The following is a 15238-nucleotide window of genomic DNA, read 5'->3' as shown; positions in this document are numbered from 1 at the left end:
GATACAAGAACGTGCAAAAAATTTAAGAAATTGCAAGAAAATACTTTGTGTGCACATTTTGATATTCTACCTCAAAAGGTTCGTATTAATATAATTAGATTAAGATATATATTTTATTTTTGTAGTTGTTGTTAAAGTTTGTGATAAATGAAAATGTAAATATTTTTTTTAAATTAAGAGTGTGTATTCAATTTAATATTCCAAGTGATTTGAATTTTCATGAGATTTTAAATGATTTGATGATTTTAGGGAAGTTGATATGATTTATTGTAAGATTCTTTCAAATCCCACTTAAAACCATAAGATTTGGATTTATGTATTTTTAACTAAACAAATTCTCCCAAATCCTCTAGAATCACTACAAAAATATTAAAATCCAAATCCACAAACTGTTTTGAATAACAGTGGATTTTAAAGTAGATTTTTAAATCATCAGTTCAATAATAGTAGATTTTAACAGACTTTGAAAATCTATAATTGTATAACATAAAATTTGTAAATTTTACACAGATCATTTATAATATCAAGTTGAATACACCCTCTAAATATATATATATATATATATATAAATAAGGATCTGATTTATTTTGACAAATGGTCCGTAATTGTTTTTAGGTATTAATTTAATTTGTAAGATATGAGAGATTTTGTAAAAAACCAATCTCTCATAGTAGACAATGAATTAAATGTAATAAGTTATATGATAGAATAAATTATGATTTTTGAACAATGTGTTAAATTTAGAATTTCAAAATTATATGATTAAATGATTTTAACCTAATATAACATATCTAAATTTAAAAATATTAAAAATTTCTATATAAATAAAATTCAATCCGTGAAAGTTCCGTTGTACCGGTCAGACCAATCACCTAATTATGATTCGGAGTTGGGTTTAAATAATTTCATCAAAGGTAACAGTAAAACTCTTAAATGGATTGACGGAAATTACTCAGCCTCCTTTGACTTGTGAAGGTTTGCGTTAAAGATGACATTAAATCTCGTTAATGTATTGATGGAAATTACTTGATATAGAGAGACTTTGTTTGACATGTATGTACGTTTCAAACTTAATTACAAGAAAGCAACCATAAATTTTAGTCAAATGTACAAGATTGTTAAGGATACGCAGTTACATGTAAAGAAAGATATTACATTTATAGGGATAATGTGATTATATGCCAAATGACTTCTTCAATCTTTCTCAAATTACTATAACAAATCTTTCATAATAATTAGCTCCTTTTCTCTATATATAAGAAAAAACAAACTATCTCATTTTCTATATATAAGAAAATGAAACTGGGGTGTCCCCTTCCAGTAATGTGGATGACTTTCTTGTGCTATATTCTATGTTGTAGTATTTTGATGGGTCAAGGTCATCGCCATGACATTGTAGAAGCAGCGGAGAAAATAAAAAGTTTTGAAGATTTTGAAATAGAGCAAAAACTAAAGCATATCAACAAACCTGCTGTCAAAATTATAAAGGTTTATCTTCTCACCATATTAAAACAATAATTGTAGGTGTTTATTATATATGAACATTAGAATCACTATCCTAAGAATCCTTGGATCTATATAATATAAACATAATCACTATCTTATTTATGAATCCACAGTCTATTTCTGGTCAACGGTATGGATGCGTGGACTTTTACAAACAACCAGGATTTGACCAATCATCCATGAAGAACCACACATTTCACTATAAGGTATGTTTTTCTAATTATAGGGGATTTCAACCAGGATCTCAATGGTAATTAAGAAATTGGCATGGCAATGATATGATTTATTTTTCTGAATAATCTTTACTGTTACGAAATTAAGAAACTTTTTGTGTAAAATATACAAAAAACAGTTGGGTTTTGTCCTAATCTAATATTGGCTCAACTAATTTATTTAACTGATATTGGATTTTGATGTGCAGATGCGTATGATATCACACCCTAAAGGATCAAAAGTAAAAAGAGAGACAGTACTTCGTAACAAAACATTTGGTCACTTATGGGAAAATGGCGTAGGTTGCCCTATTGGCACGGTCCCCATATATCGAGCCACCAAAGACGATCTTTTAAGAATGAAATCATTTGATGACGAGAATTATAATCCGCAAAGTTCGTGGAAAAGTACCTATCAACCTACGCTTTCCAACGAAGGTCATCACGTAAGTGCTTTCTTTAAGTTTTAATTTTATGAGTAAGAAATCTCAAACATAATAGAACATCGTAATAATAAGACCGATGGTATAGTTGAAAGAGAAATGAATATGTTTGCACATATGTTATCTATTAAATAATTGTCCTAATCCTTTTTAAGTAGATATATAGATAACAATTATTTAAGTGCTTAGGGGTTTAAACACGTTGAAATGTATATACCTTATTGCCAACAGTAAATGTTTTGATTTATATTTCGTGAATAGTAATACATACATATGGCGGATGACATTAAAAACATAAGTAATTTTTTTTTGCTAAGAAAAACCATGAGTAATTGTACATTGTAATTGAATTTCTAATATTATCTATATTGTGATACATTTATATTTGTATATAGCAAAATAGTGGTTTCTATTAACTTTAATTATGATATTGATACTATCCGAGCACATTACAATTATGCCATATCACAATGTTAGTTTTCTCAATCATTGTTTTCAGTACTTTTCTGTGGTGCGGACTAAAGGAAAACCAAGGATTTACAATGGTGCATCTATGAATATGCATAGAGGCACTTGTCTGGCTGGACCTATGCAATTCACCTCTGGTCGGATGACCTTTCAAATCGGAAATGAATTCATTCAAGTTGGTCGGATCGTAAGTAGATTTATTTAGATCTGCTTTTTATATCCTTTTCTATTATCAAAATACATGATTCTTATTGTCTATTCATTTTTAGTCACACCCACAATTATACAAAGACGCTTGGATTCGGCTGTTTGTATTTACAAATGTGAGCAGCTATCTTATTTTTTTTTTCCATACCATATATAAATAAATGATTAATAGTCACATGTTATATGGTTTAATATAGGCGGGAGGACGTCCATGTTTTCATAACTTCTGTCCGGACGGATCCGGGATGATACTAGTCAGCCAAGATTTTGCTCCTGGTCTAATTCTCCATGAGAGAGATTATGACATCGCCATACAGAAGGTCACTTTTTTCGTGCTCATTTTTTTCCCCAACTATTAAAGTCATAAATTCGATCATACTAGCTAGGGGGTACGGATAGTAACATGTAAATATGGTTGAACTCTAAAGCCATGACAAGCTTTTTTATCTATAAATTAAGAATTTGTTTTAAGTTTGGTTTTGTTGAGTACAGGACAAAGCCAACGGGAATTGGTGGCTGCTGATGGGGCCCTCATGGCAAGAAGTTGGGTTCTGGCCAGCAAGCAGATTCAAAGAAAATCATGGTACAGGTATAGAATGGGGTGGTGAAGTCTATAGCCCTTCACTTCCAAGTCCTCCAATGGGAAATGGTGATCTACAGTTGACTCCCGAGAAGGACGCCTATATGCGCCTAATCACGATTGTGGATGAAAATTATAATACCGACAAAAGGGTTGGGAACACAGAAGGGTTTTCAAACAACAATTATTGTTATCCAGTGCTCGACGTAAAGGAATCGTCTTGGATACATGTAGGTCATTTTGTTCTTTACGGAGGCCGTGCGTGTAATAAAGTTTGATAATGCTTAGAACAATTCCAAAACTGTAACTTCTTAACATGTTGAAAGATACCAATTGAGAATAAATATTCTTAATATGAAGAATAGTAAAATTATAACTAGATGAGTTTACTTTTTATTTTACTTGTGGTTAGAAAGGGGAATAAGAAGACCTATTTATATGTTCCAAAACTTTCAATGTTGACTCAAATACTGTTGTAATTCACGAGACTAGATGTAGAAATTCTAATAAACACTGGATCAACCATTTGATTAAGGGAACTTCCAAATAAAATAACATAAATTACAACAATGTTTTTTTTAACAACAATCACAACAATAATATTCTTATTCCATGAATTACAACAATGTTTTTATTCCATACAAAGATTTATTTTTCTCCTCGCACACCAACGATAAGTTTTATTTTTCAAATGCCATGAGACTTTATTTATATAATTATATAATTGAGCTTTTGAACGTTCTCGTGGTCACAGTTCATTTCTAGTACCGCAATTCCCGGAACACATGATCTACGTTTTGCCCCCAGTCTCCATTGTACAACTCCAAGAGCTTCTCTGCAGGCGTAACCCCTGTTTTAACAAGATAATTAGCTTATTTTCAGTTAAGTGAGAAAAAGTATTAACAGTTCTGTCAAGAAAATTAGCAAATTTTCAGTTGACTGGCCGAGAAACAAAAAATTACCTGTTCTAACCACCTCGGCGACAGCATTCAAGAAACCGGTTTCATTGTACCCTCTACGCTCCAAACCATCCTGAACAATAACAAAATAACTTCAGTATATATTACACATTATAAGGAGAAACCAGATACACATATACCTTTGCTAGCTTTAGGACTTCTTCTGCGACATGTTTCAAAGGCTTATCTCTAAACATTGTCTTTAGGCCAGTGATTGGAACCTATAGAAACCAGATGATAATTGGTATCAAACTATAATACTTCGTTAAATTGGACAAAAAGTAAAGTATTTGCTCTCTCTTCAAAGTTTACTTGTGTCCTAAGCATCTCTAATTCTTCAGGAGTCCAGTCATCTATCATATTGAGAGTAGTTTGGAGAGAGTCTTCATCATATAGCAAACCCACCTGAGATTCAAATACAATTTAAAATAAACCCACGAAACAAGAATTTTTATATATTTGTAAAAAGATAATGTAATTTACCCAAAAAGCTGGTAGGGCACATAACATCCCCAATGGACCTACATCAGCACCTCTCATCTCCAAGTATTTCTTTAACCGGACCTATTAGTGTTATTACAAAACATAATCATAAGAAAAATGATTTTGAACGTAATAAGAACCAAGGAAGTTGAATGGTGTGGTTTTGAAACAAAGTAAATAACCTCCGGCCATATTGATCCTATATGAGTTTCCCAGTCGTCAATGGTAGGTTTTTCATTAGAGAGATGAGAAATTTTCCCAGTCAAGAAATCCTGGAAAAGGTCAAGAAGTATGTTCAGATCATAACCAGACTCAAGAAGATATCAAGATTTAAAACTTTATGATTTTTTTCTTATAAAGAAGAAGTAGACCCGAAATGTCATTCCTTTACAGTTGAGATAGGTTTTGTTTCGAATTAAGAACAACATTGGACAATCAAGTGCGTATTCGACATATCGCTCAAACCTATATATATTAACATAATGAAGATTAACCATACGTTTTAGGAAAAAGTTGAATCACAGTTTTAGAAAGAAAAAAAGCAATTCTACACTCACCCGAATGAGTCATCGAAAACAAAAGGTAGCATCCCTGTGCGGCTCTTATCGGAACCTAAATATTTGTGACTGTCAAAGCATGTCAATAGATGAGAAACTTATATTAGAAAAATGAACACGAGAGAGAGAGAGAGAGAAAGACAGATCGAGAGAGGGGAATATGCTTTTACTAATATACTAACGAGTAACGTAGAAACCAACCTCCTCACGCTTACAAACCCATTTGGTTTTCCATTACTAAAAGGGGAATTTGCGAACATGGCAGTCACGACCTGTTTGATTAGAAATATAACCAAAAAAAGTAAGAAAAATCTTTGTATGAGTCCAAAAACCACTAGCATTAAAAGAACTAGCATCTCACAGGTTGCAAAGCTAGACTAGCCCGAAACTTTTTGATCATATCGGTTTCTGAGCTATAGTCCAGATTGACCTGAACAGAGCACGTTCTCAAAAACACGTCAGGTCCTGATGAGGTAGATCTGGTTAAGTGGTCTGCTACAATTTTATTCCTTCTCTGCTCATAAAAAAAAAACACTTTGCGCATGAAAAAAAAAAAAACACAATTGCTAGAGTAGGCTACATTAAATAATGAGAACTACGTATATGTGTTAGTAAAGGAAGGAACCTTGCGCACAACGGTGACATCCTCGAGACTAGATTTGGGTTCATAGCCCATACCTAAAAAACCAATTTCCATTTCTTCAGCAACATTTTTCACCTGGTTAAGATGTGAATTGAGCTCATCACTGATTTGGTGCACAGTCTCTAGAGGTAATCCACTTAGCTCTAGTTGGCCTCCATATTCTAGTGTTATGGTTTTCATTCCCTGAAATGTAATAATCAATGCCAAACAAAAAAGCATATGAAATTTGTTATCAGTATTTAGTATTTTAAAAAGAAGAGATTAAGCTAAGAGAGCTAGTTACCTGTTTCAGACCAATGATTCTTTCATCCTCCATCATCTTATCCCAATCATATCTCTCGGCAATACCATTAAGCAGTGCAGTTATTTGTTCAAATTTTATAGGGCGCAAGGTCTTGACCTCGAAACCAATTTTCTCGTGTTCTGTACCTATTCTGAATACCCAATATTCCAAGAGATGCAAATAATTTAGTTTGATAAAGCAAAGAGAGGAGATGATGATCATACTTGTACCTCCACATTTCCTTTGGTTTGCAGCCAGAAGCATGATAGTCAATCAGATCTTCTTTGGTCAGTGGCTTGGTCGCGGCCACTACAGAAGTTGCGGTTGCAGTGACCATATTTCCCTTGATGAGAAGCTAACATAAGTTAAAGCACTCGAGTTTATCAGAGAAGACGAGAAGAGAGTGAGAGCGCGGTGGTTTAGTTTAGTTCAAATGAATTAGAGTCAAACCAAAGGGTAATAGAGAAACTATTATATAATCATACATTAGTCTTGTATAACTTCAAATAAAGTAACTACAAGTCTACAACGATATATATATATATATATATATATATATATATCGAGAGAGATTTTGAGATAATATCATGAGAATTAATATGAGGGATAAAATAGCAACGAGTCCATTTCTAAATTTTATATTGTATTTATATATATGTAACATATATCTCCTTTTTAATAAAAGGGAAGTACACAACTTAAGTTTTGTAGACTTTATAAAAAATATAAATGGTTATAAATGCATACTAATAGGTTATGTATAGGATATACATTAACTCTTCATAAAATAACTCTTCGTATATAGATAATAAATAATAAATCCATAAATCTAGTATATAGAGATAAAAAATGATATGGTAATTTAATTATCCTTTTTTAATAAAAGATAAGTAAACAACATAGTTTTTGTAGACTTTATATTTTTAATAAATGTTTACAAATGGTTACAAATAGGTTATAGATTAATCCATATATTAATATTAATGTTTAACCTAAATATTAAGGATATTCCAAATTGATAATTGATATATTAATGGTAACAAATAAAATCATGAATATTCCAAACTGTATATTTGTAAATTTTTAGTCCTATATCACGTTGTTTCCAAAGATTTTTAAACACAATATTACAAATTTATTTTCCACAAATTTTATCGATAAACCACAACGTTAACCAAAGATAGATTACGAAATAAAATTTAACCAGTGTTATAGCACGGATACTTATATAGAATCATTAACAATATAAAACTACAAAATAAGTATTTTTAAAAACTTTCATAGCATATGATTTTATTGCATAATGTTTTATCAAAAAAAACTTTTAAAAACAATAACATAAATTATATTTTATATAAAAAATATAATATAAATAAAATAAATTTCAACCCGTACTCTAGCACGGGTCTTAATCTAGTTTTAAAATGTAAAAAGAAAAACATCCGTTAGAAAATCTGTATAATTGTGGCAACAACAAGAATGGTTAGGAAAACTATTCCTCCAATATCTAGTGGAGATGATGTAAAAGAAAAAAGAAGAAAAATGGAGATGATGTATAACGAAACGTCGAAACAACAAGAAAACATAAATGAAGAGCTAAGAAGGCGGAAAAAATCACCTGAAGTTGTCTACTTTAGGGCTGAATAAGAGGACGTAGGCTTAGTGGTGTGGTTGTGTAAGTGTACCTGCGTGCACTTATATATGCTCTGTGTTCATCTAATGTTGATAACCTTTATGATGATTTTGCCCACAAATTATTAATTAAGACAACACGTGGTTAATAAAAAAAAGGGAAAAAAATAAATAAAGACACCATTATTATTGATTGGCCTCCGTTAGCATTATTATTATACATAGGCCCGCGTTGATAATGGGGTAACAGTAACAAGTAACAACAACACATTACAATAATTATCAGAATAATTAGTATAATAATAAATATGGCTCTGTTTCGATGTCGCATTTAACCGACATGCATCGCTGCTTTAGATCCTTCAAGAGATGGTGTGAATGCTGAGTCATTACAAAATTAAAAATTTAATATTATGTTCTGAGTGTATCCGGACTAAACGAACATAGCCAGGAAAGGAGACTATCTACATATTTTAGCTATTTATTTACTAATAGTCTAATACTGGTGATATGGGCTCCTAAGGGCATCTTTATAGGCAAAACAGTTTTTGGTGTTCTTAGGTTTAATATATTAGGAAAATAATCTAAAATCAGTAGTTAAGATCTTTTGTTAAAAAAATAGTTATAGGGAGAACACTTAAGATCTTAAGATTTAATAATATAATATTCTTAAACATAAAACAATTATAAAATCTAATAAATTTGGTATGTAATATTAGAATTAAACTTATTACAATTATTTAATATTCTTCATCATATTCTTAAACTTATAAACTTATAAATTATTAAAATTATAAAAAAACATTTAAATTTCAAACTTATAAAACTTTTACTAAAATTCATAATACAACACCAAATTTTTATGAAACAACAAAACATTGTAAATTTATTTTAAAAACCAAACAAACATATTACTTAATTAATTAAAACACACAAACACTTAATTTATTTAATACATAGTTTAAGGTCCAAATTTATTCCATATATGCTCAATCAAATCCTCCTTTAAATTGAGATGTGCTTGTCTATCACGGATCATTGTATGGCCATCACCTAATCCCTCAAGATTTGAAGACATATTTACCGAAAATGTAAGATCCGGAGTAGTTCCAGTTCCATCATCTTGTTGGAATTCTTGTTCGTCATAGAGTGTATATGAATCTCGTTCATCTTCGACAATCATATTATGGAGTATTAGACATGCTCTCATAATATATGCAATTTTACCCTTTGACCATAAAAGAGCTGGATTCTTAATCATGGCGAATCTAGATTGCAGGACTCCAAATGCACGCTCAACATCTTTTCTTGCACCTTCTTGACGTTCTGCAAACAATTTATGCTTTGGGTGTTGTGGTTGTGGGATGGATTTAACAAATGTTGTCCACTCGAGGTATATACCATCCGTCAGATAGTAAGCCAGATTATACTCATTTCCGTTGACATAGTACGTAACTTTGGGAGCTCGACCGTAAATAATGTCATTAAAAACTGGTGATTGATCAAGAACATTTAAATCGTTACAAGTACCTGGAGCTCCAAAAAATGCGTGCCATATCCAGAGATCTTGTGAAGCTACCGCCTCCAAAACAATTGTTGGCTTACCGGTGCCTCGTAAATACATTCCTTTCCAAGCGGTTGGACAATTTTTCCACTTCCAGTGCATACAGTCGATGCTTCCAACCATCCCGGGAAAACCCTGCTTTTCTCCATAAAAGAGTAGCCTTTCAAGATCCTCTGGTGTGGGCCGGCGTAGGTATTCAGTGCCAAACAAGTCCACTATTCCGACGACGAAATGTTCCAAACATTTACGAGCAGTACATTCAGCAAGACGTATATATTCGTCAACCGAGTCCGTTGCAGCCCCATATGCTAATAGTCGAATTGCTGCAGTACATTGTTGTAGCGGTGAAAGACCATTCCGTAAGGTTGCATCCCTTTTTGGCTTAAAATATGGAACTTCTTGACTGAGACGATCCACAATACGCAAGAACAATGGTTTGTTCATTCGAAACCGTCGGCGGAATTGACGAGCATTGTATGTCGGATTATCAGAAAAATAATCGTTCCACAAACGTTCATGCCCTTCTTCGCGTTTTCTATCGATGTATGTACGCGGTTTCCTTTCGGCAGGAGTTTCCTCTTCAACAGCTTGAAATTGGTTATTAAATTGCTCTTGAAAGTATTGGTTTAAACTATCGTTATTGGCATCATAATGGAAGTGAAAATTGTTGGAAGAAGATGCCATAACAGGATTAAGAAAGAAAATGTCTTTGGTGAGAGGAAGAAAATGGTTTGATTTTACAAATACCTTGAGTAAAATAAAAACGGTGAACAAAAGAGAGAAGAGTTGGTATGTTTGAGTTGGTATGTTTTAGTTGGTAAGTTTGAGTTGTTCTCTCGTCTCATATATATAGAGCTTGTGAGTTGGTGCATGTGAGTTCGGACATTGAGAGTGTGAGCTTGGTGCATGTGAATTTGATCACGAGAGACTCTGTCTTTGTAACTAAAATCCAAAGATACGAAAACAAATACATGTGACCAAACATCAAGTCTAAACAAAAATCCACATACCAAGCCTAAACAATCCGATCACGGGTTCACAACAACAACCGAAAATACATGACCAAAACAAATACATGTGACCAAAACAACAACCGAAAATGATCACGAGAGAAATCTAAACAAAAATCCAAATACCAACATTGATCACGGGTTCACAACAACAATTGATGATGACACAAATTTACTTTAGCTTGATCACATGGTCCTTGAGCTGGATCACTTGGTCCTTGAGTTGGATCACTTGAGCCTTGAGTTGGACCACAAGTAACTTGAGATGGATCATTTGGTCGTTGAGCTGGGTCACTTGGTCCTTGAGCTGGTTCAGTTGTGGCTCATTAGCAGGAAGTGGTTGAGCTACACGGCTAGAGAGACTCGTGAAACCAATAGCAGGAGCTGGTTCCGGAGGATAGTAACAAGTCTCGGCCTCCTCTTCTGATGAATCGCTACTACCGTCTAAAGGGCTGTTTATACCGTAGTCGTATAAACAATCCATGACTTGTTCAACCTGAAAAGGAAAACACACCGAGTTATTAAACATCATCATAACGAAAACATATATTTAGACCAAAGCAAACAATCATATTATTCATAAACACACATATAAGAAACATATACCATAAACATAAGGTATTCATTAAATACACCATCAAACGATTACACCATCAAACATAAGAAACAAGCATAGTATTCATTAAAAACATAAGAAACATACGATTACACCATCAAACAAACAAGCATAGTATTCATTACAAAACATAGCAAACAAGCATAGTTAAACAAACATTCGAGGGTTTTCATCTAAGTTAAAACAATTCCGCCATTAGCTTCTTCTTAAGCGCTTTTTCATCTTCGTCTAGGGTTTCATTCTTGGCAATGAGAGTGTCAAGAATAGACATCTTTTGGAGTTGTTTCATGCCCTCCAAGTCCTTCTGTTTTAACTCAAACATCTGACTAAACTCCAAAGATGGTGTAGCCTTAGCTTTGCCTTTGTTCCTTAGTTTTTTTGTAGCCTTTATGCCCGGAGGTCTGCTCTCGTGCTCACCAACGACAGAACCTGTCGATCCAGCAGCATCATCAGCTTTCCTTTTATTCGAACTGGTTGTCTTTGGGGTGGGGTTCATAGTCTCTAGGTTTCCCCATTTCTGTTCAAATCGTAGCACAATCCACGCATACTCCATAGCAAACTTCTTCTTGTACAGCTTCGTGTAGATTTGGTGAGCATTTTGTAAAACGTATACATCGTTCATCCCACTAGCTTTCTCACCCTCTGCCTCCGCAAAAGCTCCACAGAATTGGCTCACCTCTTTACTGATTTTTTGCCATCTTTGTCTACATTGTTCAGGGAGCCTAGGCTCAGCACCACCACGTACATGACTACTTGTACCGTAAAAGTCTCCTATACGGTTCCAAAAGGACCCTGCCTTTTGGCCATTCCCAACTACTGCATCCTTCGATGTGTTTAACCAGGCGCTTATCAGGACTAGGTCATCTTGTGAAGACCATAACCGTCTCTCCCTACGCTGTTCTGCTGTCTCTTCTGATTGACTAGGAGGTTGAGTTGGCACTGAACTAGGTTGCGAACTAAAAGCAGGGATTTGAGACGAACTAGTGTTTACATTGGGAGCAAAGCTATCATAGGGGAAGTTTAGTAGGCTAAAATAGGATTGAGACTGGCTGTTAGGAGTATTGTTTGATGCCATAGCAATCGGACTTAAAGAAGGAAGAAGCTTACGCGAAAGGTCTTAAAGAAGAAAGAAGCTTATTAGAGATTGGAAGAAGCATATAAGAAAGGTCTTATACAATGAAGAAGCTTACTAGAGATTGGATGTAATATAGAGAAGGTAAGAGGATCATTAATTCAAAAGTTTTTTGTTGTTAGAGTCTTTAAATCAAGCAATAACCATTACCTACTTCAGTCAAATCAGAAGTAAATAATGGTCATTGAGTGATTTTTAAAAGTTTTTAAAGTTTTAAAAGTTTTAAAGGTTTTCAATTAGGTTTTCAAAGTTTTAAAGGTTTTCAATTAGGTTTTCAAAGTTTTAAGACTCAAGACTAAAGTTTTAAACGTTTTAAGACTCAAGACTCAAGACTCAATCACTCAACACTAACGCTACTTACTTAAAAAAAACCGAGATAAACAACCATTCACACAACACTGACACTACTAACTTTATAACATCCGAGACTAAACAAGCAATCACACAACACTTACTAAACCGCAACACCAATGAAATAAACAAAGTTTAAAACCTTTCCTATATAAACAACAACTACACTCAATTGTTGGCTGTTTACTATCAATATACACTTACCTTGTGATTACTTTCGTTTGATGTTGCAGGTTTGATGATGAATATCCGATTTAATTTCCCTTGTATAACCTTCACCTACAAGGCTCATAAACAAACAAGCAAAATCGATTAATGTTCCCACTCAAACATAAGCGAAATTGACTTACAAGGTTCGACTCAAACAACACACGACACTCAAAATAATCTCTAATTCAAAGACACGATATTGAACCCTAAAGCAAAGGCTAAAACATCAACAAAACTGACTCACTCAACACTCGACACTAAAAAGGTTTGACTCAAACAACAGATGACACTCAAAATTGACTCTAATTCAAAGACACGAGATTGAACCCTAAACCAAAGGCTAAAGCATCATAAAAACTGACTCAAACAACACAACACTCAAAATTGACTCAAACAACACACAACTCTCAATATTGACTCAAAACATAATTCTAATACATAGATTTGAAAAACCCAAATCGATGAAATTCGGGAGATGTGATTACCTTCGCCTTTGTTTACCGGAGATGAGATTTGCAAGCCACCCGAGACAGAGGAGACGAGTAGACGGAGAGATCGCCGATGACACAGAGGAGACGAGTAGACGGCGATACGACGGAGACAGAGTAGACGAGTAAACGCACAGAGGAGACGAGTAGACGGCGATACGACGGAGACAGAGTAGACGGAGAGATCGCCGATGAGACAGAGGAATCACTGGGCTTCGACGAGGAGACAGTGGAGATGAGATCGCCGTTTCGCCGTTGGGAGAGAAGAACGGAGATGAGATCGCCGTTTCGCCGTTTCGCAGTTGGGAGAGAAGAAAAAAAAAACTATGTCGACAATACCGAAGAAACGAGATATCTCTCCACCCACCAAAATATTTGTCCAATAAAAATTCCCCACGTCGCACAAGAACAACCTAAAAACTGTTCTGAAATAAGAACAATTTTGAGTGATCTAAGCCCACTATTCACTATTTTGCAATTTAAAAAGCTCAAGAACAGGGTAAATGTTGTGGCGTTAAAAATGGTCTAATGCCGTATGCCCACAACTGAGCAATGTATCACATGTATCACATTTAATCCACAAACTAGGTACTAATCCGCGGAGAACCGCGGGCTGAACTTTTTTTAATTAAAATTTGTAATAATTTATTTTATTATTATGTTATTTATAATAGTTTATGATTAAAAATTTGATTTACTTATATTATAATTTTTGTATTTTAAAAATGTTTATTGAAACATTTGCATGTAATGAATAAAATTGTTTAAACATTTGTCAACTAAACACAATCTTTACTAACATATAAAAAAGAGCAATTAAATATAGCTAGTAAAAATTCTAAAAAGCCTCTTGAAAACAACATTCATTGTTTTTTGTTCTGTGGCTTCTTTTCCTTGTCTGTAATAATTTTAACTTGTGGTGGAAATTTTTTTTGATAAAATTTGTAGCTGTATATTTTATTCGTTTTGGTTTTTAAAATCTTACCTGTTAATTTTTTTTAAGTACGAATTAGTTTTGATTCTAATAGATTTTTTTTTTTACTTTTCTACAATTTATTTTATTTGATGTGTCCCTAGTTTTCATTTTTTAATTAATTTTATTTATTTAATTAATTAATTAATCTTAATTAAGTTTTTTTAATGGAAATTGAATGTTTTTTACACATTTTAAGGTTAGTTTCACATTTGTACTTCCCAATTAATATAGTAGGATAAAATTTGTAATTGTAGATTTTATTTGATTAGATTTTTAAAATCTTAGCTGTTAATTTTTTTAATACAGATTAGTTTTGATTCTAATAGATTTTATTATTTACTTTTCTACAATTTATTTTATTTATTGTGTCCCTGATTTTCGTTTTTTAATTAATTATATTTATTTCATTAATCTATTAATTTTAATTAAATTTTTCTATTGGCAATTGAATGTAATTTTTTACATATTTAAGGAGAGTTTCAAATTTGTACTTCCCAATTAATATAGTAGGATTATATGTTTTTATTAATGAGACACACTAAATGTAATAGCTTTGGCAGAACAACACGAGGATTAATCAAAGTTCAAACTAGAGGTGTCAAACGGGCCGGCCCGCGTCCATCTGGGCCGTCCGTGGCGAGCAGTTTCAATATTTTAGATCGCAATGGGCCGGCCCGCTAAGCCCGCGGACATAAAAGTTATGTCCAAGCCCGCTCCGCTAAGCCCGCGGACATAAAAGTTATGTCCAAGCCCGCTCCGCTAAGCCCAACGGGTTAACAGGCCGGCCCGCGGGCTTAAATAATATATTAATAAAATAAAATAAAATTAATAAATTATAATTTTAAAAATAATGTTAAATAAAATTAATGTTTATATTGATTTTTATAGATGTTTTAATTTTTTATATTATATTTATTT

General features: G+C 33.1%; 3 protein-coding genes and 1 long non-coding RNA gene across 5 annotated transcripts; 1 reads left to right on the top strand and 3 right to left on the bottom strand.

Moving 5' to 3' along the window:
* The first annotated feature begins 1296 nt into the window (after positions 1-1296).
* Positions 1297-3694, top strand: LOC104733367 (protein neprosin). Its single transcript, XM_010452948.2, has 7 exons — positions 1297-1488; positions 1620-1712; positions 1928-2164; positions 2661-2816; positions 2899-2952; positions 3034-3156; positions 3329-3694. The coding sequence occupies exons 1-7, from the start codon at positions 1297-1299 to the stop codon at positions 3692-3694; spliced, it is 1221 nt and encodes a 406-aa protein (XP_010451250.1).
* A 155-nt stretch (positions 3695-3849) lies between these two features.
* LOC104731180 (glutamate--cysteine ligase, chloroplastic) lies at positions 3850-8056 on the bottom strand. Of its 2 annotated transcripts, none has more exons than XM_010450471.2 (14): positions 7960-8056; positions 6572-6696; positions 6342-6492; positions 6041-6241; positions 5777-5929; positions 5617-5687; positions 5416-5484; positions 5230-5323; positions 5041-5130; positions 4859-4939; positions 4688-4780; positions 4516-4596; positions 4379-4448; positions 3850-4266 (listed from the first exon to the last, which is right to left on the bottom strand). In XM_010450471.2, the coding sequence occupies exons 2-14, from the start codon at positions 6676-6678 to the stop codon at positions 4178-4180; spliced, it is 1350 nt and encodes a 449-aa protein (XP_010448773.1). In that variant the 5' UTR covers positions 6679-6696; positions 7960-8056; the 3' UTR covers positions 3850-4177. The 2 variants fall into 2 exon arrangements, with proteins under 2 accessions (XP_010448773.1, XP_010448774.1); XM_010450472.2 differs by having other exon boundaries at positions 6572-6684; positions 7960-8027.
* A 2416-nt stretch (positions 8057-10472) lies between these two features.
* LOC147930344 (uncharacterized) lies at positions 10473-13997 on the bottom strand. The gene is made up of 3 exons (XR_015575423.1): positions 13342-13997; positions 12851-12925; positions 10473-11043 (listed from the first exon to the last, which is right to left on the bottom strand). It is a non-coding gene; the product is annotated as an uncharacterized LOC147930344 (long non-coding RNA).
* LOC104733363 (uncharacterized) lies at positions 11342-11898 on the bottom strand. The gene has a single exon (XM_010452945.2). It carries the CDS (start codon positions 11783-11785, stop codon positions 11342-11344), a length of 444 nt encoding a protein of 147 aa, XP_010451247.2. The 5' UTR covers positions 11786-11898.
* Positions 13998-15238: the final 1241 nt, after the last annotated feature.

The sequence above is a fragment of the Camelina sativa genome, chromosome 12 (assembly GCF_030686135.1).
Source record: "Camelina sativa cultivar CO46 ecotype springtype chromosome 12, ASM3068613v1".
In the NCBI taxonomy this organism is placed as follows: Eukaryota; Viridiplantae; Streptophyta; class Magnoliopsida; order Brassicales; family Brassicaceae; genus Camelina; species Camelina sativa.
The sequence above is the reverse complement of the archived record's forward strand: the minus strand, read 5'-3'. Positions and strand labels throughout refer to the sequence as shown.

Coding starts and splice junctions, on each gene's coding strand:
- LOC104733367 (XM_010452948.2), top strand. CDS start 1,297: ATGAAACTGGGGTGTCCCCTTCCAGTAATGTGGATGACTTTCTTGTGC. Junction 1,713..1,927: donor ACCACACATTTCACTATAAG/GTATGTTTTTCT, acceptor TTTGATGTGCAG/ATGCGTATGATATCACACCC. Junction 2,165..2,660: donor TTTCCAACGAAGGTCATCAC/GTAAGTGCTTTC, acceptor CATTGTTTTCAG/TACTTTTCTGTGGTGCGGAC.
- LOC104731180 (XM_010450471.2), bottom strand. CDS start 6,678: ATGGTCACTGCAACCGCAACTTCTGTAGTGGCCGCGACCAAGCCACTG. Junction 6,242..6,341: donor GAATCATTGGTCTGAAACAG/GTAACTAGCTCT, acceptor ATTACATTTCAG/GGAATGAAAACCATAACACT. Junction 4,781..4,858: donor GTGCCCTACCAGCTTTTTGG/GTAAATTACATT, acceptor TTTGAATCTCAG/GTGGGTTTGCTATATGATGA.
- LOC104733363 (XM_010452945.2), bottom strand. CDS start 11,785: ATGAACGATGTATACGTTTTACAAAATGCTCACCAAATCTACACGAAG.